Source organism: Argentina silus (assembly GCF_951799395.1).
Source record: "Argentina silus genome assembly, chromosome: 7".
NCBI classification, from domain to species: domain Eukaryota; kingdom Metazoa; phylum Chordata; class Actinopteri; order Argentiniformes; family Argentinidae; genus Argentina; species Argentina silus.
Window position 1 is genome coordinate 8,985,810 of NC_139661.1, and position 26,977 is coordinate 9,012,786.

The window sequence follows — 26,977 nt, forward strand, 5'->3', positions numbered from 1 at the left end:
CCTTGTGACCTTCACTTGTTTTCTAACAGGCTGAAAAATTCCACGTTCTCCCACCAGTCTCTACTGTATGTAACCCCCTCATCTTCTAGGGGGGGTCTGCCAGTGAGTGATTCATTGCCTTTGGGTGTTTGAGTCATCACTGCTACAGTATGTTCTTGAGTGGATAGGTGTGTGAGTGTGTGTGCTCACGAGGTTTGTGTTTATGAACAACGTTGTCGGAGGTTCCCCGCGGCTCCATCTGTAGAAATTGATCAGACCAGAATGCCAAGCTGACCTTGACAGCTGCTCTTCCGTTACCTCAAACAGTGAGTGAAGAATGTGTATGTGTGTGTGTACAATAGGGCTATGGATGTGTTAGTGTTAGCTGTAAATTTAAGGAAAGAGCCTGCATGAGTCAATCACTAAATAATTATTCAGAAACAGAGAATATAGACCCTGCACCACAGGGAGCACAGCTAATCATTAACTGTGAGTGGCTTGGTGTCACGTAATCAATTCAATTAAAGTCTACCCAAAGTTTATTTCTGCAACGTCTGGACTTCAAGCGAATAAAAACAAGTTGTTCATTCCACTTTCCACAGACTAGACCGATGAATACACTCATGATTTACTCAATTCCATGTACGTATACACACTTCCAAACCAGGGTGTCTTCGGGGATAGAACTGGTGGACGTGTCTTACGCTGTGCTGCTTTGTCCCTGCGTGACAAGGCCAAAGCCACCAACGGCAAAGAAAGAAAGTCACAGTGGTGTGTTAATTACAGAGGGCCCTCCATCAATCATGCCCCTTGTGGCTGACAGTTAAATTCCTCCCAGGCCAGGCTAGCTCTCCACGCCCTTCACAGTCCACAGGCTGTGCACAGCAGTCACAGTCCCAGTGCAGCGCACACTGCACACAGCCCCCACATCAATCCCCCACCCCTGATCGAGGTGCAGCACAGGCCAAATCACACAGGGGAGAGGAAAGAGCAAAAGAAAAAGAAAGAATCATTTATCAGGACAGGGCAGAAACAGAGACAAAGACAAAGAAGTGGAGAGGAGGAAAAGAGGTAAGGGGAGGGCTGAGAGAGAGAGAGAGAGAGAGAGAGAGAGAGAGAGAGAGAGAGAGAGAAAGAGAGAGAGAGAGAGGGAGAGGAAAAGAGAGAATATAGGGGGGGGAGAGAGGTGGTGTAAGACTTATATTTAATAGAGTGTCTTCATTCAACATAAAGCAGGAGATCAATAGAGGAACAGCAGGTGCAACACAGAGAATCATGTAGACAAGCTACTTGAACTAAATATAGAAAGAAATGAGGATGGCCACCATCCATGCACAAAGGCTTTAATGGTGCACTATTCAACGTGCCTTGTTGACACAACAACACTAGTCTTATTCAGCTGATGGTTTTCATTAAGCAATTAAGGGACATCGCTGTGCTGGCTAAACTATCTGTTTACACTGTCTGTCTGCCCTCCAGCAGCTCATGTGTAAAGTGCATTAGAACTGTGCTGCTTTACTGATTTACAGTTCAATTAATTGCACTGCAGTTTAAAAATCATCATATTTTTCATATTTATTACAAAATATGAAGAAAAAAAAAATTACAAAATGTTAAATCAGCCAGCATTCTTTACACTTTCATTGACCTGAGTAAGCTGCAATTTTTGTTTTTAGTCGATCGTTACTGCCGGAGCCTGAATATGTTCGAAAAGTTTTAAATTACTAGATTGACGGATGATACTGTTTGTTTAATTTACTTACTCTAAAATTAAGCAGCCCCAAATTAAGTATTTTCCGTATTGCCATCCTTTCTTTTCCCACCTAGAAGGCTTTTAGCCATGTCTATCTATTAAGGTTGATGAGAATTTTCCATTTCAAACATGCTGGTGAAAATAGCATCCCACTTTGTCCTCAGTGCATTTCCTCAGGCTGGGAGACAGAGGTTAATCACACTATAATTGGCATTTTTTTCCAAAACGTACAATAATATAATTTCAGGGGGAAATGTCACATTAACATGTAGTCCAATCATTATTCAATTTAATTGCCCTTTCATGCAGTAGGCTTCATGTTATTGTAGAGAAGTGCTCTAATGGGCGCTGGAGTAAATGGTGACAGCTTCATACATTATCCACATTTAGCTGTTGTGCTATTGAGCTTAATGGATCGTTCTAATATACAGTTGAGTTCACTGTAACTGAAATACAGTATGTTTGGCTAAATTCAGAGAATGAAAAAGCAGCAGTTGCTGGCTTAATGATTAAGAGAGATGACTTCTCCTCGGCAATAACTCAAATGATAGGCTCTACTGTACATGAAGGAATTCCAGCACTGGTAGGTAATTGCAATCAATAACAACTCCTACTGTACACCATATGTTGGTAGTTCAGGATGTGTGTTGTGACTTACATGAAGACTACCTGTTTGCAAAAAGGTAATGCATCTCATTGTAGATACATTATTACTACATCTATGGGTGGTCAATAGAAGTTGACACACACTTGACATTGTTGTATATTCTTTAAATGATAGATATGAAAATACAATATACAGAGCAACAATACAACGCATTTTAAGAGGACTGTTCAGTATATACATAGCAGTTTCTCTGTGTCTTCTGTTAAAGATGAGGATGAACCAAAAACTTGTGCCTTTATTTCAAACCACATGCAGGACTTTGTTGGCTAATTCCGGCCTATGCTTAGAGACCAGAACATTGTAAAAGAAAATGAGGACGTGGAATAGGAAATGTGTATTCAAAATGCTACAAACCTTCCAAAACCATTCGTGTACATATACATTTTGAATATCTATTCATATTACAATCTTTAATCTACATGTCATCATCTGCATTAACAGAGCTAATGCAGAGCTATTCTGGGAACATTGTTTAATCCTACATACAAAAAGATGAAATAATGATAAGAAATGTAGGTATTAAGACATGACGAGATAAAACAAATGAAATAAGCAGACATCCTCAATCATTGACAATTTTTTTTTTTTCCAGTTAATGATTCGCCATAAGTCCTCTGTGGTGTCATTACTATTTCTGTCCTCTTCAAGTTCAATGGCCCTTTGGCAGTTCTATGTATTTCACAAAAATGTTACTTCCAGATTTCAACCTCCTCCGGGTCCAGCATCAAATGCTGTCTAGGCCTACCTCACTGTGAAAGGCATAAGGGTGAGTTCACTGTAAGTGCACTGAGCACACTACGCCACACTGTCATTTAACCTTTCCATGTAGTTCCGGAGCTCCTTGGTGTCCCCCAGCTCTACGTCTTGGCACACCCACTTAATGTCCTGGCTGTGGCACATACTGAGGGTGTTGACCGTTGGGCAGCCATTGTCTGGAGGGATGGTGGTGAACGTGGTGAACTTCACACGCTTCCTCTTCGTTGTAGGCGAGTCTCCTTTGCTGTCCTTGGCTATGCAGCCTGTGTTGTCTGCCGCCCGGTGCACCTGGCCCTGCACGTTCTTCTGGATGGAGCCCCCGTTAAGCAGGTGGCTGCCCTCCTCCAGCCCAGCGCTGGAATCCATCATGGAGGTGTTCTCTTCCTGCTGGGGGGACAGGCTCACGTGACTCTCCAGCAGTTCCGCCTCGTTCCCCAGCCACACCCAGTCGTGGGCATGGTTCATGCTCTCCTGCCCCTCGATGGAGAGCTCTTTATGGCGGTACTTGAGTGTGTAGGAGATGCAGTTGATGAGGAAGACCAGGATGGCCAAGCAGAAGACCCCGAGCAGGGCATACATGCCTATCTCCAGGTCTGTGAGGCCCCTGGCAGTCTGGATCAGGTCGTCCTCCACGTTGCGGCCACGCGGGAGATCCACCTGCGAAGGGAAGTCTGAGAAGTCTATGGGCATGTTCTGGACCTGGCTGCCGTCGTCTGACAGCTTGTTTCCGTTTGGCCTCCTGACGATGGCACTCTTGGTGGTGGTGGTGGCCCTCCTCATGATCCCGTCCTCCATATCTGAGATGGAGCTGCCGTAGTAGTGGGCGTCCAGCCCTGTCCTGTCCTGGGACGGAGACTGCTGCCTGCGGTCGCTGGCCCTGTTCTCCAGCTCCTCCCCCTCTGGCCCGTAGTCACTGCCTCTGGAGCCATCGCCATGGCCAAACTTGACCCGGACGTTGCAGTTGCCTGCAGCCAGGACACTGCGCCTCTTAAATTTCTGGCAGAGCTCACAGACGGTCATCTCCACCCTGACCAGCAGGCCCTGGCCCTCGGCCTCCGTCACGATCACAGGCCACTTCCAGGACGGGTCCTGCTGCACCGTCACCACCTCCTCGTCCAGAGAGGTGGCTGTCAGGACAAAGTAGTCTGGGTTGTACAGGTCAAGAGGAGCCATGGAGCCATCACTGAACTGTAGCCACGCACTTATCAGAGCCTCCTGTAGAAACACACACACCAAGAGTGAGCGAGTGACACACACACACACTCTCTCTCACACTCTCTCTCTCTCACACACACACACACACACACACACACACACACACACACACACTAGTAGAGAACAATGAACACCTACAATAGACCAATTTAAATTCCATCTAGTCATTAGTTCTCAGAATGTATAAATAAGACAAAGAGTAAACTGAGATATTTCAGCATCACCCAGTTTGAGTTGAGATGTGCTTGTGCCATTATTTCATCAAGTGTAAGTGCTCCTCTTACAACGTACAGAGGTCTTACAGAGTTCAATGGAAAAACAAGACAAGTCGGAGCAAAGATAATCAAACTTTGCCCATGCCCTAGACAAAGACATACTGGTCATAACTGGTTCTCTTGACATACTGTAGGCTACACAAATATAAGCACTTCGGCACCACTTTTGGAGATATCCAGCCAAGAGTAGAATATACTATATTAGTTGGAATCACGTGAGGTGGAAGATAGCTCACTAACACCCACTGTTTTGCTAACTCAGCTACACTGCTTGTGGAACCAAGGGGACCCAGATTACAAGATAGGGAAAAGATCACACAGTCACATTAAAGACAGTTCATGCGAATGGGGATTTGCCATATATAGTACACGCATCTTAATCTTTTGCTGTGATTTTGTGAGGTTTCTCTTTACTTTGGCAACGGGACAAACCCCTGGGAGCTCAGGAGGAGCTCCCTCAGTGGACTGCCATTTCACACTAATTACAGAACCGCAAGATAACTTACTGCCCGCTCATCCTCTGACAGACATTCTCCCTATGTAGATAAACTAGCCTAGCCTCCATCCCTCATCAGAGAAAGAGAGGGGGATGAGAGGAATAGAGAGAGAGAGAATGTTGTATGAGCTGATGGGCAGATCAAAGAGATCACGAAAGGAGGAGGGCAAATCAGAAAGGGAGGCAAAAGACGGTAGGACAGCTCGAATTCGGCCTGTAAGTCGTGTTTCCTTATAGAACTTGCAGTGTTGGTATTTACACGCTTGGAGATCAAGCTTTCCTTTCTATTAGACGCCTAAGGAAAACACATTCTGTCACACTCTGGCTTTCAAGACTTGGAGTTAAGAGGGTTAGGAATGCAGTGGAAAAATATATGCACACACACACACACACACACACACACACACACACACACACACACACACATATACAAGTATGCACTCACATGCTTTGGAAATGGTCAATGTGTATATATTTTATACTGTGATTTTATAAAATGGTCGAGTTTTTAAAAAGTGGTCTAAAATGGGCTACAAAGTCGAGGTTCATCTTCAAGAAAGTACAGCAATTAACAAGGCAAGCTGTTAATGCCTCCACCGTCCCACCAGCCTCCTTATACGACATTCCACTTTCCATATTCAATCCATATTAGAATTTACGCAATTGGGAACACTTACTATCGTGTATAGGTACACAATTTGAGTAGGAGACCAGTCTGAATTAACCCCATCAAGTACACACTCCATCACGCCATCAGCCTTTAAGCCCCTCTGCTCCTGGGGCCACTATTTGAGTAGTACAGTAGTTAAATGATAACTGTTACTAAAGTTACTAAACTCCAAAGGGTACTTGGAAAAGAAGGTTTAGATCTTATGGAGGTAGGAGGTATCTGAGAGGCCACCAGAAATAGATAACAGATTTACTGTCAATATGATACATTGAGACCTGTGTTAAAGCCTACACTATGTGATTATTTAGAGTAATACATCATCTGTACAAGATACAATACAGAGTCGGCATCTTGATCAGACCTGTTTTGGGCTCTGTAGCACTTCCTGTGTGGTTGCCGTGGCGAGGATGGCCCTGTTGCTTCCTGGGCTGAGCTGCAGGGAGAGGGCGAGGCTGGTGACCAGCTGCACCCCCAACTCTGTGATGGTCACTTTGTCATCCAACACTGTCACTGTCTTCTCTGCCAGGATGGAGTCCGATAAGGGGGACAGTACCTGGGCCAACACATGAAATAAACAGAGAGAGAGAGAGAGAGAGAGAGAGAGAGAGAAAGAAAGAAAGAAAGAAAGAGAAAAATAGAGAGAGAGAAAGGGAAAGCCCCCCTTGGGATTAAGATAGATTATAGCTGTGACTTCAAAGGCATTAGTCTTTGAGAGACAAGTGACTTGAGAGGACAATTTATTTTCCCAAACAACATTCAGCCCAAGCTCTTTCCATAACAGAGGTGATCTGAGGTGAGCTGGTCTTTCAAACACACTTCCTCAGATATAAAAGGTTGGTTTGCCCCTGCTTATTACGCCAAATAAACACTCTTGGATGTTGGATACAATCCATGTATGGCTGAATGGATATCAAACATCACCTTCAGTTGTCACACAACCATAACAGATTCTGTAGGTGGGGAACTTGGTGAAATGAAATTATTTTGCATATCCTGCACAGCAGTGATTCTTAGCTTTGACCTTGATGCGTTCCAACATATGCTGGCGTCAAGCTTGATTAATTAGTTACTTGTGTAATTGGGGTGTTTGGCAAAGATGTGTTTGTCCTGAAAAATGTAATCAAATGATAATCTGGAGAGAAAGCCTGTGTACTCTGGAGTAGACGGGGACTGACCAGGAACTATGAGTAGATATTCACATCTCTCCTAATCTACTCTTATCTCATTAATCGAATTTTGAGATGAATGGGATCTTTCCCTGGGTGTTCATTCACTGAAACCCCTTCTCATCTGTCTGTGAACCAGTGGGTGTGACATGCAGCCATGGCTGTCAGAGTTTGGGGCCTGTCTAATGTTGGTTGAGGAGTGTTTTCCGCTGTGCCTGGCCAAACGGAAGGCAGGGGAGTGGGGAGCGGGGAGCCGGGGGAACGGAGGACAGGGGACGGGTATGGATGTGCACGGAGGTGAGGACACGTCTACATGCAGACAGATGGATGGCGCTACATTGTCAGCCTGCTGATCAGTCTCACACAGATGTCATTACGGGATGGCTATTTATTCAGTTAGACTGACAAATGAAGGGGCCCTGCTCGTGAGAGATGACACGTCTCCCCTCCTCGCCAGGGGGAGAGCCCATTTACTGTCACCACAGCCCAGAGCAGAGCTGTCTGCCGACAGAGCACAGTGATAACAACCTGACTCCACGAGGTGATAAGTGGGCCTAAATTGTTCCCACTGAAATATAGATATTACCTCCTCTACTCAACAAGTGCAATTCCTGTTGTTATGACTGACTTTGGAGATAAACAATTCCTGTCAAGATCCTCTCAAATATAGGAAGGAGCTCCTAGAGAAACTTGTCGTGCTCCTTTCTTGCTGTGTCTTTCTCTCTTGTTGTGTTTGTTGCTATTGTGATGTCAATACACGCTAACGCACGTATGCACAAACCACGTACCTGGATGGTGGTCATCCCCATGTCCAATCCCACCAGTGTGCGTCCATCCTGTAGCTGGGCGATCTGGGGGTCCTCTACCTTGAGAAAGTCCCACACAATTCCAGTGATGTCCACCTGCCAATCGCTGCCCAGCATGAAGGTCAACTGACCACGGGGGTCAGCTGACTCGGCCACAAAATGGGTCAACACTCGAACCATGGCATTCTGGTACTGTAAAGTGCAGCTCCGCCCTCTCCGATCTTCATCATCCTCATCCTCGCTGTCTCTTGCAGACCTTCCATTGAAAAATAATAGTCATACAATATAAAAGCCTGAACTGACCTCGGCTCATTTCTAACATGAATATCTCTGACATCGACTTATACTGTAACAAATCTGATTCAGGTTGCTGTAGGCCTAGGCAACAAATCATATTGTCAACGGGAATGTCTCAAAGGGATTACGTGACAAAGTAGGATTATAAGGTTACAAATATTGCTGCCCCAATGTGGATTCTACTGTAGCTGTAATGTGTTTATTCTTTGACAAACACCCTTGTGTAATACATACACAGCACATTGAGAGATGTGAGATAGGAGTGTTTGCTTTGTGAGAGTAAATGCTGCCACAACACTGATGTCTAGCACTAGGTACAGATGTGCCTCTTGTAAAACAACAAACAGCAGAATGCTTTGTCAACAGTGTAAGTAATCACAGGACTTCACTTGTCTTGCTGCCTAATCATCCTGGGACATGCAGCACGGCCATTAATTACACACACACACACACACACACACACACACACACACACACACACACACACACACACACACACACACACGCACGCACGCACACACTGACAGACACAGACACATAGACACAGATACACACACAGACACACAGACAGACAGACACACACACACACACACACACACACACACACACACACGCACAGGGTTTGAAATCATGGCGTGTGAGGATAGGGAAGATAGAAAGTTAATCTCTTAAAATGTTTCTGAGATTATCCTCTCTAGTTGTCTCTCTTTTTCTGTCCGACTCCTTTAATAAATATCCCTGGATGTGGGGAATAAAGATGTTAGCTACATGAACCGTGTGAGAGATCAGCCCTTGGTACAGTGAGATGTACAGTTAAGGCTCAGAACCGCCGCTGACAAGATAAGAAGGATTTGAAGACAAAGGTTATTTCACATGCAATAGCAAGCATTCACCAATGCAATAGCAAGGAATTAGTCAAATAAAATATAAAAGGGAAGCTGAATAAAGAACTGCAAAAACCTATCTGCGTTTATTGGACTGTGATGTCACATCTACAGCACAACTGTGCTGTAGATTAAACTAATCGAGTTTAGTCACAGATGACTCAATACTATCATGTATTCACTAAATATTCTCTACAGAATAGAGTCTTTCCCTCTGTGGTAGGGCGCCCACAGCTCTCAGGACCAGACTGTAGACTGGAATTGTAGCTACAGAGGTTGTGAGGAGTGCAGGGGAGGCTGGTGGAGGTAGAAATGAGGAATGGTATCAATGATACCATTCCTCATTCCATTCAATGCATTAGAATGAGCCCGTCCTCCGAGTTCTACCTCCACCAGCCTCCCCTGAAGGAGAGAGACGCGTTAGGGAGTTGTGAAGAGGTCCAGGGGATTACTCTCAGCATGGGACAATATGATTGGGGCAATGTGATTGAGCCACAGAGGGCATGTCCAGCAGGCGTTTTCCTGTGTGCATTATCAGTTGATGGCTCTCAATCCCTCTCCAACTGGAATAGATCTAATCTGCAGGAGGGCACAGTGCAGCCATCTCAAATCTAATCTAAGGTTAATCTAATAGACAAATCAAACTTGGCAAACAAACTGCATTTGAAAGCAATTTTTTTCTCTCTCCGCTTCATTCACTCTCATTCCCAAATTTGGCTTAGAAGGATATTAATGTTTGTGTCATGCCGATGTTCCTCTGTGCTGTGGATTCTGGGGAGTTTTTGTTTTGGCATTTTGCTGCATGTTGTTTTCTGTACCAAAGACATAATGAAGGTCATTTGGATTGAGAAATGGACAGCACTGCTGCAGCAGAGCTACGTCCAAGAAAATGAATTGCTTTTTATTGTCCACGCTCTTCGTGAAAGTCAAGAATGGGTACACATTTTACAATACCATCGTAGGAGGACACTCAAAACCATTGCTTTGGCAAGGTCCATACTAAGGACATCCCATGCAGTTAAATGATAAAGAAATAAAGATCTAAAAATAATGTAAGAAGCTATTATAATTCCAATTGGGTTACACATTGCATGTTCCTCACTTGTATGCCTGTGAGTGAAGGGACTTACAGTCATTCCCCTGCCCATCATTCCCCTGTAAACACTTATCATGCCCATGCACTGGTGGAGGTTGTGGGGGAGAGGGAAGGCAGACACTGGGAATACAAGACTGTAAAGAGAGCTCTGGCAAGCCCCCCACTCCCAGGCCTGGACTCAGCAGAGTGTGTCTGTTTGTATGTGTGTGTGTGTGTGTGTGTGTGTGTGTGTGTGTGTGTGTGTGTGTGTGTGTGTGTGTGTGTGTGTGTGTGTGTGTGTGTGTGTGTGTCTGTGTGTGTCTGTGTGTGTGTCTGTGTGTCTGTCTCTCTCTCTCTCTCCATCCAATCCATCTGACTTGGCAAACTATTAGCTATTATAAGAAGGTCCCTCCACTCTGTATTGTGTCTCTGATTGGCCCAGTGCTCTGCGGTGGTGGACCAATGCCCGCTCACATCATGAGTCGCGCTGTTTCCTCACAAGGTCACGTCTGCTATTCCCAGATAAACAAAGACCAGAGGAAGACAGGGGAACAGAAAAGTCTCTGTGGCCCACAGGCAGCCATGCCAGACTGGACATGCTCTCATCAACAATGACAACAGACATTGGCTGTCCCGGCTGATAGAGGCATACCAGCACACAGGCGAGGAACAACATTCTCACACAAGCCCTGACATATTCAAATCACGGTCCTCTGGCAGTGAACATGTGAGTGAGGTATGGACTAATTAAAAAGGAGCCAGAGGCTTTCATTTCTAGGGTGGCAGGTAAGAGGACTCAGTCCAGGTGGAAATGTAAATGCTGTCCTGTCTAGAAGTAATTATAGTGGGCATAGGCTGATATCGGCTCCCTCCATTGATGGATGTTAACAGTTGGTGGAAGGTGCTAGTGGTGATGAGGCCCCAGGGGGAGATGTCAGCTTCTACAGAAGGCCTAGGTGAGACCAAGGCAGGCCAACTGAAAGGGTGTCACATAGGTCGGCCATTTTGTTATCACCCTGGGCCTGTCGCTCCACTGTGGCAGATTGAGGAAGGAGACAGGAGAGGGGGGGGGGGGGGGGGGGGGCACAAGGGAGTGACAGCGGAGTTGTGTCCAACAATGTGAGTGCCCTCATTACCCTTTCTAGGACACTGTAGTCAACACATTGAGACAAGAAGCAGTGGTACAGTGTCCCTAAACATCATGATTATGATTTAATGTGAAGCTTAGTCAAAGCAAAATAAAAAAATATATATGTTTAATGATAAAAAAAAAAGATAAAAAAGCAATTTTTAAGTTACAATCATATCTATGTACTGTAGACATGGTTTCTATTTTTAAATGTGACAGCATAAAACCTAAACATGCTTTGCCAGAAGGCTGATCTGAATTATGCTTGAATTGCATTTAACATGCAGGATTAAATACTAATATGGAGAGAGAAAATAGCTGCACAAAGAGGGAAAATGACTGCACATTTACAGACACTGCTGTCTCTACGCTCATATACTATAAATATTTAATTTGTCTTGCTTTTGAATTGTTTTGGGATAGCTGTAGGATAAATACTACAGATAAGCATCGTTATTTTTGCTGAGTAAAGTAGTTATCTTCAGAAAATTTGAAACTTCAATGCAAAACAGTAGAAATACTGTAAAGCTATTTTTATGTAGATCTCAGGGGAGGCTGGTGGAGGTAGAAATCGGACGACGGACTAATTGTTATGCATGGAATGGAATGGGGAACACGTGTGTTTGATACCATTCCTCATTCTATTACATGCAATACAATGAGCCCGTCCTCCAATTTCTACCTCCACCAGCCTCTCCTGGTAGATCTCATGATTGTGGTGTAATGTCAAGCAATGATTGCCAACCTGTGGGACAGAGAACAATTTCCATGTAGTAGTACAGTAGTACAGAAGATGAGTGACACTGATACTGTACTGTACCTCTGGCTGCTGGCCATGATAGGCACCCTCCAGCCCTTGATCTGACTGAGCTCCGTGTCCGACACCTCGATCTGGAGGGGCAGCCGTGGGATCCACACGTTCATCTCCAGCTGGGCGCTCAGGTAGCTGTAGGTGAAGTTCACCATCATCTTCACCTTCCCCTTCATCTCCTTCCCATTCACAAACACGTAGTCACATCTGTCAGACACCTGGACAGGAGCAGAAGTAGAAGACAGTATGTATAATGATGATGTTTCTGATATTGAAGAATAATATACAATGAAGGTGGATACTCAAATTGAAAGTTAAATAAAGACAATTTATTAGTCAGATCGATCTGGGACACCAAACTACTGTCCAAGAGAATGGGAGGGAAGTGGCAACAACAAAGAGTTTGCAGTCAATATGATAGGAGGTAATAAACATGAAACCAGGACATAAGGCTCATCTCAGTTAGGCTTGGCGCCAGTGAGTCTGACAGGTTATCAACAGAGATCTTGGGGTCTGGTACCCCTTGTTGTAAACCACATTCCAAGGGTCACTCAGGAAAATACATTCTAACAGTACGTACAGAGTAGGTCAAGGCTTTTATCTTGATAGATGCGCTTTAGATACAGGGCTGTGTGTCCATCTGATACATTATTCCTATCAGTTGTCCTTTGAATAATAAGATGAAAGCTTCCCACTATGTATTCCCAACTCCAAACAGAGAGAGAAGGAGATGAGGGCATCTTTCAATCTGTGGAGGGAAAGGTTGTGGTCCCCTATATTAGCAATACCGCTGCTGAGGGCTAAATGCAACAGATGGCAACTACAGAGAGAGGAAGGCAGGTCTCCACTGATAACGTGACTAACTCAAAACCATCTGTTTCACAACAAGAGGAAATCACTCGGCCAGTTGCATGCCATGGAAAGAGGCACGATTCACAGCCTCACGTTGCTTTAGCTGGCTGACTCGCTCCTTCAGTAGCACTGGTCTTTGATCCATTCCCGGGATCTCTCTCTCTCTCTCTCTCTGAGCCCTATGATGTGGCCATATTACCACAAACACAACACACAACACAGAACACACGCACAAAACTGCAAACCACAAAGAGGCTTCAGAGATGTGGCCAGCAGCTACAGAACAGCATCAAACACACACATATACTATACCAAACATGCACGCACACACACACACACACACACACACACACACACACACAAACACTCACACATGGACATATGCACACACATGCACACGCACGCACGCACGCACACACACGCACACACACACACACACACACATGCAGGTTCTGAAAGCTTACAGAGTGGGCAATTAATCTGTATATTTTGAAAGTAGATATTTTGAGCACTTTTCCTTCAGATGTTTTCCAAGGAATTGAAAAAACGGAAGCGTTTCAATAAACCCACTATTTCTGACCCTATCTTTCAGCAGTTTACCACTTCAAGGAGATGAAATGAGATTAAATCCTAAAATATATTTGTCTATTTCCGAGATCTTTCTTCACCGTCAGATATGAAAGACATCAATAGCCATTCACCACAGAACAGATCAATCCTCCAGTCCTAGGGAAAGGGGCTTGTGTGTGATACAGCCCCTGAGCTCTCTTCTCCCTGCATCCCTACTCATCTGAGGCAGTTTAAGAATCCAAGTCTCCCATCTGCTCAAGTGGAGCTCAACTCACCATCGCTCCTGTTGTTGCCCATACTGTTGTCCTTCCCATACTTTGATCTAGAGCACAAGATTGTCTGGGCCCTTATAGTCTGTATCCTCTTTCCCTGAATCCTTGAGTCCTTGAGTTCGTCTGAATCTCTGTAAGGAGGGGCTGTACTGTAGGACAGCCTAAGGGCTATGGTCAGCCACCAGAGCAAGCTGCATCCTCTGATATGAAGGACGACATAAGCCTTCAAGTCTCAAATAGATGTACTGTACTACTGTTCGATACCTGCTCTACTGAAGTCTACTACATTTGCAATAACAAGCCAATAGGAAAACACATAGCACAGTTCTTCATGGATCTCCACTCCTCTAGAATAGTAATATTGCACTAAACCAATCATTAATACAACTGCAGTTCTACAACTGCAACTTATGGTGATGACAGCAATAATGATGAAGATGTGAACAAAGGTATTGTTTTACCAGACAGACAGAATTGCTCTTGATATGGCCTTTTAAAAGTGTTCTATACAGCTCTGTTCCCTGGCTGTGGACTTTGGGTAGATTGTGCTCTGTCAGAGCTCCCGGTGTGAGTGTGTGTTTGGACTGATAAAGATGTCAGACGACTCCTCACTTCTTATCAAGCTCCATTGTTCTGCTCCTCCTCTCTCTCCTCTCACTCTGTCTACTGAGACTAAAGTGCCTTTGACACCCAAATGTCTCAGCCACTTCCCTAGAGTTAAGGTTTTACAATGGGTCCACACACTCATTCACACACATTTAGTCTGGAAAAATCCCGGCTGGTCTAAATTGGGTAATTATTGACAGAATCAGACAGGGCCATCACTAACCAATGAAATGACAGGCATCATTGGACAACATTTTTTCAATGTTTTTCACAGATCACGTGATGGCAGTACCACAATGCAACAGTGGAATTCACAGCAGCGGTGTAACCTCTGAGCTTCTGTTCTCACAGTCTGTGATAGTACACCTTCATCTGTCAGACCTGAGTTTAGAGAGAAGGAATATGCTCTGTCAGGAAAGAGCGCATCTGAGCTCAGGGATGGATTCAAAAACAGCACTATGGCTCATGACAAGCAAATGAACAGCCTGCTGGAGCCATTCTAATAAAAGAATTATGGTGGACATGGCAGCTGATAGTCCACCCATCCTAACACATTACACTGATGGGCTAACACTGGCCTCCAGTGGCGTATTATCAGCTAGCTTAAGTCACAATTGAACATACACAGACAGACTGCAGGAGAGAAGGCTGGTGTTCTGAGAGGACTGGGGGGGGGGGGGGGGGGGTATCACTTCACTCTGAGTTATACAGTCTCTGTCACACTCATCCCTCAAGGTATCATAAACGTCCAGGAGGATCCATGCACACATTAATCAGCCACATTAGGCAGCTAACGGGAGAATACTTAAAGAGGACATTAAGGCTGTCTCTGGATCTGGCCCAGGACATTAACGACTCGCCAGACAGATACAATCAGTGGCAGATATGAGGGATGGGATTAGAGAGCATGAAGGTGGGTTTGTTGTTGGGTTGGAATATAGAGTTGACCTGACAGAAGCAATTAAGCAGACCACGGCCAACGTCAGCCACACCACTGACATCCACGCAAGGGGAACCCTCGAGTCTTCCCACGACCCCCTGAGTGGTGGTGAGAGCCCCTTCACATGGCCTTGACGTAATCCTGGTGAATCAGATCACTACCTCCAAAAGACACGTGATTTCATGCCATGTGTATATTTACATTCCTGTATCAGGTGTTTATCATGTGTGTGACTGAGGAGTGAGCTGTTCTCTCCACCAGTGCCCTCCTCACGTCCAGAGTACCTCAACATTTATATCTGTCCCGCAACACTGATCAGAAACTCAGTAAACAAGGATGAGCAATGATGATGTCATTTTCCAGAGAACTGGTCTCAGCACTAATCATTTTTGCTGAAGGCAGTGTGGTTCCTGTGGTGACAGCTCAGGGGAAAGAGGATTGATAACCCTGGGGCACAGCTGCCTCAATACATTGACTTGACCTAGTAGTTTATGTGTGTGTATGTATTATGGATGAAGATGTACAGTAACACATTCACAGTGGGGTGTTAACTGTTCTGACAAAGGGTTAATATGAGGGATTTGAAGCAAGAGGGCAGAGAAGAAAAATAGCACATACTGTACATAACAATGAGAGAAAGCTAATGGAAAACGCTATGGACAAAGGAACAGTGGGGGTAAATAAGGGCATGGCTAGTACAAATCCATCCACAAAAAAAACGCTAAGTCTTAGTACATAGGAGTGTGGTATAGAGGGACTGGAAGAGCAGTTATAGAGATGGAATGTGAGCAGGCACTCATTCTCCCTCATCTCTATCTCCATTGAGGGAGGTCAGAAAATGGCTGAGAGCGACTCGGGACACAGCGTCAATGATGGAGGCACAGAGTCTTAAAACGTCAGAAGATCCCTGTTGAAGAGAACGAGTCACCTCCTGAGGAGCACACACACACACACACACACACACACACACACACACACACACACACACACACACACACACACACACACACACACACACACACACACACACACACACACACACACACAGGTTGCATGCACTTGGTCATAGAGGTCCTTTTGCAGCTCTGTCAATGCAATACAAATTATGCATGCCATAAAAACAATGGCAGAGCCTAATTTCTGCCTGTACCCGTCAACACAGATTTGATTAGGATTATTCTAGAGGGGAGGAGAAAGCATGTGAGATGAGGTATCTTTTAAAAACCAAATGTAATTATAACCTACAGTACATAAAGAACTACTTTAATGAGGAGTGTGGTTCATTATTCAGGGGACTTGTCATTCTGTGTTTACTTAACACAAATTCCCCAGGCACAGACTTGATAAATTAGTCATGTTTACACTCATGATCCAAGACTATGATTAAAAATGAACTGATACAATCTAGCTGCCTTCAATGATTTGGTTAATGCAAGTACTTTTATTTTATTCGAAGTACAAATGTCACTTTTTTCGACAGCTTCATCTGAGGTAGTTCCCTTTCTCTTCAAAGCTACTCAGTAGGGAGGCAGTTTATTACTGTATTATTGCTTGACAACTGAAGAGGAGTCAATGTGAAAGAGAATATAGCCAAAGTTTTAAGATGTTCAGAGCAATCGACCGCACCGTTTCTTCACTATAACTCATTAGTGTACAACACCTATTCTCTGCTAAGGCTGGTTCACTGTAGTCTACCATACTGGGCTTAAGGAAGCTTTACTGGGTGTCTCAACGGAACAAATGTGCCTTTAATTAGGATGGCCCAGGTTTTTTGTCTTTCTGGCTGAATTAATCTTCATCTTTAAGACACATTCAAAGAGATGGAAACAGACATCAGTGGACGGAGGCTTTGGCACATAATGGACCTGTCTCTAGCTATCTCAGCCAGTTACGACGGGACACAGACTGCAGACAGATTGGAAGATTCGGAGAGTTAGCGCTTCCATGGATAATTAAGCAGTCATTGTAAGTCATTGGGATGATTTCGGTGAGAGCAGCAACGAAGCCGTTGGTGTGGCTGCTCAGCTGAATCCCGCTGTAATGGGCTTGGTGTTCTGTTCTGTGCCTTGTGCCCTCGGTTTCGAAAGAGGCACTGGAAATAAAAGGAAACTCAAGCGACCTGTCAGCAACGATCGCACATCAAATGCTTTCACCTTCTCAGGATTTGTTATCCTTTCTTGAGGCTTAAATCTTGAAATAGGTTCTCTAAAAATAGAAGAATCTGTTCCAGTTGTATTTGTTGATTTAACACAAACTTTAAATGCACAATGCTTTGCGATGCCGGTTTATTGTCAATCGTCACAGATTCACTCTCATCCAATCCTATCTTGGTTTGATGAATAATTCCCAACGTTTGAGTTGTTCTCATCATCAGCTTCAGATATGAGGTCTTGCCAACTAGCTGTTCTCCCCTGCATCATGTGCCAGTGAAAAGACTGCATGCCTATTGTCGTGTAGTGGCCTAAGATCATATGACACAATGCAATACTTGCATTTACTTGCAAGATTACTATTCAAGGGTATATTCAGACATAGAAATAGAAATAGGCACAGTACATGAGGTTCTACATCTAGAAACGTGTATGTCCTTGTCATGGGAAGGCTGAAAAGAATTCTAAGAAAACAATCCTGCAATTTACAAACTATTGATTATGATTGGACAATATGTAATTTATAGTACAATGAGTCAGCCATGATCTCTGCCTCCACTCAATTCACAATAAATGTCCAAGTAAGAGCAATACAACCCAAGCCCACTGAACAGATGGGTGCTTAAATTCAACTACTTGACCGATATTAACCTACAAGTACAAAGAGGTAATTTCACAAGCATTTTACATGTTTGCTCATACTGTAAACTACCACTGATGAGACTTGGTCGATTGTTTAAATGACAGTACTGCTGAAAAGAAATGCTTATGAAAACCATGCTGTTTTATATCAGTCTTTGGCAAATATACATGGGTAAATGAACAAGACTTATAACCATTACAACACGTATAATCATTATAAGCTTGACAATAGGGCAGTATAAAAGGTTCTTGTCTATAGACGGAAACAAAAACTAATTTCTTTCTCATCAGCTTCCGATCACTGACCTTGACCACATCTTCATCAGTAGAGCGGCACTTGGCTGCCTCTGAGACGTCGGTGACAGTGCTGTCCGCTCCGATGGTCACCACTTTCACCGGAACAGCCACGGTCTTCCCTGTCAGCACGGCCGTGTTTAGGATCTCTGTGTCCTGTGAGGGAGAGAGAGGACCAGCACTAGTCATACACAGAGGATCGCCAATCACCAGAATCACTGAACCCATCAGTTAACCATTCTCTTTCTATGGAGAAAAATACAGTGAATGTACAGAGAACTGCTCAGGGGTAAGTACACTACTGTTAGTGAGGGCAAATGTGTGAAAGAGCACCATTCATCACCATCAGCACCATTACTAAAAGGACAGCTCCAAAAATCAGCACTTTTACTGGGTGGAAAGCTCCAGAATCATCACCATTAATAGGAGAGAAGCTCTAGAATCAGCACTGTTAGGGGGTGGACAGCTCTAGAATCAGCACTGTGACTGGGTGGACAGCTCTAGATTCAACACTGTTACTTTGTGGACAGGTTCATTACTCTGAACAGGGCCCTTAACCTTACACAGCCATCACACGTCATGTCACCAGAGATAATTGGGCCAATTAAGATGGGCATGAGTAAGTCTCTACTATCTTAGTCGGACATGAACATGAAATTGTCTGTTATGGCCATTCAATTCATTACTGCTCCGTTTCATTAGACAGCCAAGTAAGCTGAACCACCACTATATGATACAGCCTTGGCTTTGTAGAGAAGGTACTGTACACAGTCTTTGATTCATGAATACTGTCTCGTTTTTGTGATGGTGGAACCTTCAATGCTGTTCTCTAATCCTACAATGGAAAATGTCATGCGATGCAAAGTCTTTTCACTTAATTGCTATTGAGGACCCTCTATACAGAGGTTTACAATGCATTCAAAGGTCTGACTTTGGGAAAGCTTTTCAATGAGCGAAAGAAGAGGCGCTCTTTGCTTTGCTCAGATAAAGCTGTGTCGGCTTTGACGACTTGGCTCTCACATGCTATTGAGCTTCTAATTATGCAGAATTAAGGTTTTCATATTAATCTAATCCCACAACGATGTCTATTGAAGAAACTGACACATCCTTTCATATCACTAATACTGACACATTCTGACAGGCCCTATCTGCTGCATTTGACTTCCTGTCAACATATTCCATATTCACAAGGGAGGTACACAGGATTCGTACACTATACAGCTCTGTATACTGCATGGCTTCCTTAAACATGAACTTGTGTTTGTGTGCTTGTGAATAAGAGGCATTCAAAAAAGAGAAAAGGAGGATTAAGTTTGGTTAAAAAGAAGCCCGGTCGCTTGTAAGCATCAATTACGAAGAGTCCGTTCAGCCTAAGAGTGAAATGATTATTAGTTGAGTGAAGAGATACAGTATTCCAATGAATCACAAAAACACTTAATGTGGCACTATCTTCAAATGGCTTTTCATTACATTTTTATTGACTGTGACAGTGTTATAGAGCATATAACCCCCTCTCTCTGCTGCCGACTTTGATTCAATTCCCCTAAAATAGGGGCTGCAGTAAATTAATTCTGTCTGTTGGGATTCCTCAATTTCCAGTGGGTCTTCTATAATACATGATAGGGTAAATGGTTGAGACCTGGTGAAAACGCAGGCTAATGTTAGATTACAGAGGTCTGAGATGAGCAGCAGAGAGCAGCCCTGGCAGTAATAAGCCACAGTGGGATGTTACAAGGATGCTTCAATGGCCACACAGCCAGATTCAGACACTGACTCAGACAGCGCAATTAAAGGCACAACAGAGAGGAGACCACTGGTGCACAACAGGAGAGTAACTCACAGCTGAGGCCGAATGGGACTGAGGTCACATTGAAACTAGAGCCTAATTCCCATGATACAGGACATGATTACTCTATTAACTAGTGATGCTACCTGGAAGCTGGGTTAGTAAGACTCTGAGACATTATTTGACACCCAAAATACCTAAAACACACATATTTTGAGCAACTACCTCCCACCATATTGCACGCACAGCAATGATACCAGTTCTATTAAGAACCCAGAGCCGATGCTAGTTTTTGAGAGCCTATTTGATAGCTAATCAGCCCTGTCTCAGGCTCACAGATTGATAGTATTGTTCTGCCATTGCCCTGTAATGTGTGGGACAACCGCCCGCCCAGTTTATCATGGGCCGCTCTTAGCATTCAGTACGGTGCAGTCACTGGTGATGTGTTCTGGACCATAATTTCTACCCACGTCTGGCTTGGATCTAGAAATAAGTGAGATTTATGGCGTCAGCCAGAGTGACACGGCCAGCATGAGAAGCAGCCAGCCTCTCCGTCCCAGGCTAGCGATCTGCTCTCTGCTACCTGCCCTAAAACATCCGCATTCTAACACAACCACCTTGGCCACTGCTCCCACAAGAGCAGGTCAAGCACACCATTGAGCTGGGGATTTGGAAGGCCTGCATAATTCATACTGCAATTGAGAGGAGAGAGAGAGAGAGAGAGAGAGAGAGAGAGAGAGAGAGAGAGAGAAAAAGAGAAAGAGAGTAGTAAACATACCATCTGCGCTTATACTTATTCATGTCAGCACAATGCTGGGGCAGTTTTAAACCCAACATGCCCAAGCAGATAAGTAAGAGCATGTCATTGCAATAATGATATGGAATAATGAAAGCTTATGCTTATCCCATAGACTGATCTACTACATAGAGAATACATTGATTAATGACCTGTCCATAACTTTTATTCACTGTGTTGTATGCTGGTCCTCTCATGACATAAAATCGTAGACATGATGCTTCAACAGTCCAGAATATTGAGTGAATGATTTATCATTGATAACATATCGCTTTCTGATAAGAATACGTATTTTCTCCCTTTTGCAATATTGGTACGTGAGGGGAAGGTAAAACGAGAGCAATGGGCGATGAATATGTTCCAGGTATAAAGTGACACTCAAACTGTATCCTGAAGCTATCGTTAAGACACGTCCTTTCATCAACTCCTCTCAGCACTGTTTGTAGTGGCCCACTTCTTCTTCTCACTCCCACTCCAATGGGCTTTTAATTGGAAGGAACTGAGGAACGTAGTGTGGAGAGGAGAGGAATAAAGGCCTGGTAGCACCATGCAGAGCCATACATCACTGCATGACAACGCATTGAAGTGGTGGGAGCGTTTGTGAAATGAACGCTCCCTTTTAATGAGGGTCTCTCTGCTCTCTCCCTCTGTCTCTCCATCTGGGAACAACCCACATCTCTCTTTTTCTCTCTCTCTCTCTATCTCTCTCTCTCTCTCTCTCTCTCTCTCCCTTCATCATCTGATGGGATGGGCGGGACTGCTATGTTGCAGGCAGCAGGTGACAGGTCATAGCTCCACTGGGCAGTCATCTCTCAATGACTCCTAAAACACCACGAACCACTAACCACTTTCCAATAGCACCAGCCTGTTCTCTAAAGCACACTGGTGGGAGATCTGATCTGCTCATTACAGTGGGCCCGACCAGGGTAGAAAGTGCTGGACTTGATGGCTGCTTTGATAGTGGAGATCCTCCAGAGAGAGACGGTTTATGACGGAAGAAATGAGGGATCATGCTGAGAATCCCAGGGCCAGGCTCAATTGGTGTGGGAAATTAGGAGTCATGTTGGAAGCCTACTTCCACTATAGTTACTGGATGGTGTAACAGTTGACTTCTCAGTCGGTAATTGAGGGAATTACTATACAGAAAGGATGGTCATTTCCTGCAACAAAGATGTCCCTGGAACTCACCACCCACTCCTAAATTAACAGAAACATCCTGAAGAGAGGAGGAGCAGATTTGAAAGGAGACTATCCCTACCTGTATATCTATATCTATATCTATATCTATATCTATATATATATATATATATATATATATATATATATATATATATATATATATATATATATATATATCTGCTGTAAAGAAGGCTCCATGAGGAGAGAGAGCATTCAGATACTCACCTTTTCTGACAGATGCGTGTATGAGGGGGTTGTGAGGGCCTGGGGGACCATATGACAGCTCATGGATCGTATTGATGCTTTGGTCACGTTGTGTTGCTCTCAGCTGTACATTATGTATGAGTACACATGATTAATAGCTAAACCTGTTCACCACCAACTGAAGTGTTACCATGACATGCTGCTGACCAGACAACTCTTCCCTAAAATATTAATTAGGTTATGGATTGTGCTTGATTCCTTCATATATAAGTGGCCATGTACAGTAGTTTTCCACTGGAGTGAAAATACTGTTTAGTTTAGTGTTTAGATTATGCTTGAAAAAAAGGCAACTCACTTAACACCCCCCCGCCAAAATGGTTGCACCAATTGTCACCTCAATCAATCTCTAGGGTCGCATTTTATTGAGGTATGAGGTGTGAGGTGTGAGGTGTGAGCGCACTTCCGTTTTTCTGTGGTACCTACAGTACTGTATTATGTGTCACTCACTAAAAGTCTAGAATAGCCACAAACTAAAGTCCAGGTAAATAGAGTGCCATTGCCGACCTTGGCCGCGCTGTTGTTGAATGCTGGCGGAGTGAGAAAACATCATGTCGGGCAGGTGACTTGCATGTCTCATTACCAGTTTTGGAACTTTGAACGAGTGAGTTGTCACATGAGTGAGTTGTCTTTGCATGTCCAATTCATTACCAGTCCTGTAGCAGCATGGCAAGAAAAATCTAGTCATTACATGTCAACTATTCGCCATGTGCCCCCCCACAATTTAAGTGCCCTTTATCTGAATTCACCCCCTGCTCATCACAAACTCTCAGCACGGCCCTGTTCAAGTCAGACCCGCCTAACTATAAAAGGTGTAGTTGCTTTGAAGATGCTTTGAAAATAAAGGGATCAGAGTCAGAAATCCCCCCCAAAAGAATAAGTATCTTGGTGAGAATGCATTGTGCTGATGAGCATTACGAAACTAATGGAGCACTGTCGACATGTTATGAAACATTGACCAGTTACACAGTTCAAATCTCTTGTTAATGTCAAAATGTCAAAAGCTTTCACCTTCAAGACCATCTACAGTGTAGAGAACAGTTCAGTGCATGAACAGGCAGGGACGTGGACAGACGTACGGAACGTGGACAGTAAGGGCAGATCTTCCCCAAAAAAGGCCACAAGGTACCCCCCACCCCCCTCCCTCATTGTGCACATTCCTGGGTACAGGACAAAAGCACATAGTTGTCTAGTACTGAGGGTCTAAAAGTGAACAGAGAAGAACTAAACCCTCCTCTGAAGCACAGCGGCCATGAATTGCATCTCTTGCTGGGCGAGGGAGCTTGTGAATAAAACATGGCTTGAAGTAGAAGCACTATATTTTAACTTTATAGGACAAATCCCCTGCAAGGCTCATGAATATCACACCTGCAATACATCTAGATCAATGGGTCAGGTAGGAGGGGCAGGTGTCCCTGGTGAATACAAACGATAGTCCGCTTCAGCGCGCCAGGAGACACCAGACACCAAGGTCAGGCACCAGGGACACACAGAGCTGAGCTCCCCTCCTGCCTAAAAGAGAGGGGGGGGGGGGGGTCTGCGGGGAGATGAGGCCAGCAGGGTGGCTAATACATCATGTCTGGTCGTGTGGTAGTGCTGATGGTGGTGCAGAGATTCCCTGCTGATGCTCTACTTCCGCTCTGCCTGTTGATTCTGAGCCTGGGGTTGGGGATGCAGCCAGGGATGCAGCAGCGTCAGTATCAGCCTGCTCCATTTCAGCCAGATATCTATCACTTTCAGCTGATCGATACTTCTTCACCCGCCACTGTTCTGGCCTGGTGGGGAGGACCTCCTGATCTCTCTGACTGATTCTCTCACCCGGGCTCTTATCAGGATCCATACAAACAGCTTAGCTTGGCTTAGCTGCCCTCTGGACAGAACTCTGAGCAGACAGGTTTGCATTTAGATAGAAGGCCAAAATGGACCATCTCTACAAATAGCTACAGTACTACCTTTGCAATAAGATCATATTTTGTTTTGCTTTTATGATGCCCCCTTTTTTGAGGTAGGTTCAATGTGAAAAACAACTGGGGAGAGAGAAATAAGAAATAGAGATGGCCATATTCCTGTCAACAACTCTCTTGCTGCACATAACCATGTCTGCATATTGCACAGATCACACAGAGCTGTCTCACAAGTGGATACTTAAAAGATTGTCAAAAACACTGTACAAACATGTTTTTTCTTAACAGCACCATACAGATTGACTAACGTGCCAGAACATTAGATATTCTGAAAAGGAATGTTGTATCAGTGGGGTGTCTGGGGGTAATTTGGGCTGATGTTTACAAAGATTCTAATCATTTTCTCTTGCCTCCACCATAGTAAACACATGGAAAATGTGTGTGCTTTACAGGAAAACAGAAACATAAATCACCATGCATTCTTTTAGCCTTTCAATTATGTAGATATTTCAAGACACAAAGTCTGTTTCTTGCAGAATGACATCCAACGAATACACCATTAAAATAAGCACTTCCACTCTTTTGAAAATAGCAAACTTGCAAACGCAGTTTCACACAGATTTTGTTCCTGCCAAAACTTCAGTGCTTGCAGCCGTAACAAAAATAAGTGGGAGTACATCTGACTACCTCCTACAGCTGAGGTGTTTAGGAACATGGCACACGTTGCTCTTATTGGTAGAAAATGAATACTCTCTCATTTAAAATGCTGATCAGGGGACCATTCATTATAATTTGTTGTACTCATTAAGACTGCCATGTATTATGACACATGTGAACACTTCAGTATGCTCAATTAGCAGGTGCACTCCATCATCAGCCTCTCAGCTATACAAGCTCCGAATGGATAGCCCACTTGGGATTCATCCATCAGACTCCATTGTAGACTGTGTCATGCTATGCAAAGAAATGCAATACTTTACCTTGGCAATGCAATCAGAAGGAACAGTGCCATGAAATGGGGGCCAGACACAGGTCGCTGTGGTGTAGCTGAGTTGTTCATAGAGTACAGTGATTGAGACCAGAAAATGTATAATTCTTGCTGCTAACCCGATATAGCTGGTTCCACCAATTTTTGCCCTGTAGTATTGTTGGAGTAAACTAACACGTGTAGCAGTGGCACATACTGCAGTACATATTGGTATACAGCATGTGTCGTGATAAGGCCTCACAAACAGAACTCTGTGTCTGTGTGTGCATTCATACGGTATCCTGTTACCAGAGCACACGGGCGGCTACTCCCATACATTTTCGCTTGTCTGGAAATGTGTTTGATATATCACTATCTGGCAATTTCACTTGCCTGGTCGAGAAGATGTGCATTTGGGTGCAAGGAATGAAATAAGAAAGAAGAAGAGAAAAAAAAAACAGAAAATAATGAAACATTCAATTGGGGATCTTTGATAGATGACTTTATCATGTGGGCGCAGAAGTGGCCAGAGAAGGCCAGGGTGATGATGTATTGTTTACCAATACATTGGAGCGCACATGAATACAAACCGCTCCTTTCATTTCTCCTCATCTCCATGCTTTTGAATGAACGTATGAGTGAGCACAATTTGCTGCCGAGGTGGGGGCAGGAAGACTGATGACTCCTGATATGATGTATGCCCTGTCCTCTCACTCTCTCTCCATCATTGGGGCAGTGCACCGTGGGTAATGATGATGAGGCCAGGCTGGACAGGAGCATATTACTTCAGGATGGTAAAAGATAATGGAGCAGCCTCCTGCAGTGCTGAGGAATCAGCTCAGCCTCCAATTACTGCCTTTAAAATCCATCTTTAGATGACCCCAAAAACTAGCTCACACTTTCGGGGAGACAAGAGATGCCACAGAGAGGAAGTGGGGGATGACAAGGGATGGCAATTAATCTACATTGTTAATATATTAATGTATGTTTGTCTGGTGTAGGAGAAACGGGGGAGGGGTCTGAAAAAACACAAGCAAGTAAAAGAAAGAGAAAGAAGTATACACAGAGGGAGAGAAATACTGTTGTTTTGAAGGTGTTTTTTCATCTCTTCACAGATACTTTTAAATTCCCCTTTCAATTTCTGCTTTTATAATTGCTGCGTTTGCAGAAATCCTGCTTGGCGGTTTGAAATGGGTGACAAACCAGTGAGCACCGCCGGGTTCTCCACGTGCAGGTGGCCCTGCTGCAACACACCAGGAGGAGCCTCCTTCAAAGAAGGAAAAAAAGAGAGCTCATCTTTCAAAACAGTCTTCTCTTCCTCTGAGGTTCTCGGAGGTGTCACGCACAGCAGAGCCCATCACTTGGCTTTAGATACGCTGTAAAAAGTGCCTTTTTGTTAGAATCAATTACGGCAAGGGCACAGTCATTTAAAGTATGCCATAAATGAGGGGAGAGTGGGCCTGAGGAGCAATTGAGGTAATAAGCCATAAATGTGATCAAACCTTGAATAAGCTTCCCATTATTAATAATCATTAGCTTTATTACATTCTAACCTTTTGAGACATGGTCACTTATGGATTTGCCGTCTATTCAAGAGGATTATGTCTGGCCAAAACTCAATTAGCTTCTCTGTCATGGCAAAATACAATCTAACCTATTAGCCTAATTAGTGCTAATTACAGATGAAAGGCTCTTCTTAACCAAAGCGACGGCGCTGTTGTGTCAACAGATGCCTTCAGCGTGCTCTCTGAAGTCTCCCCACTCAACTTGATTAAAGAG

At 44.1% G+C, this 26,977-nt stretch overlaps 1 protein-coding gene across 1 annotated transcript in view; it reads right to left on the reverse strand.

Moving 5' to 3' along the window:
• Positions 1-3,194: 3,194 nt before the first annotated feature.
• LOC310807010 (transmembrane protein 132C) overlaps positions 3,195-26,977 on the reverse strand; it is a gene marked incomplete at both ends in the record, with an annotated part of 99,378 nt that continues 75,595 nt past the window's right edge. The window contains 5 exons of the mRNA XM_083673288.1: positions 3,195-4,370; positions 6,173-6,364; positions 7,766-8,039; positions 11,989-12,197; positions 18,318-18,461. Coding sequence (XP_083529414.1) covers positions 3,195-4,370; positions 6,173-6,364; positions 7,766-8,039; positions 11,989-12,197; positions 18,318-18,461 — 1,995 coding nt within the window. The remainder of the gene's footprint in view (positions 4,371-6,172; positions 6,365-7,765; positions 8,040-11,988; positions 12,198-18,317; positions 18,462-26,977) is intronic.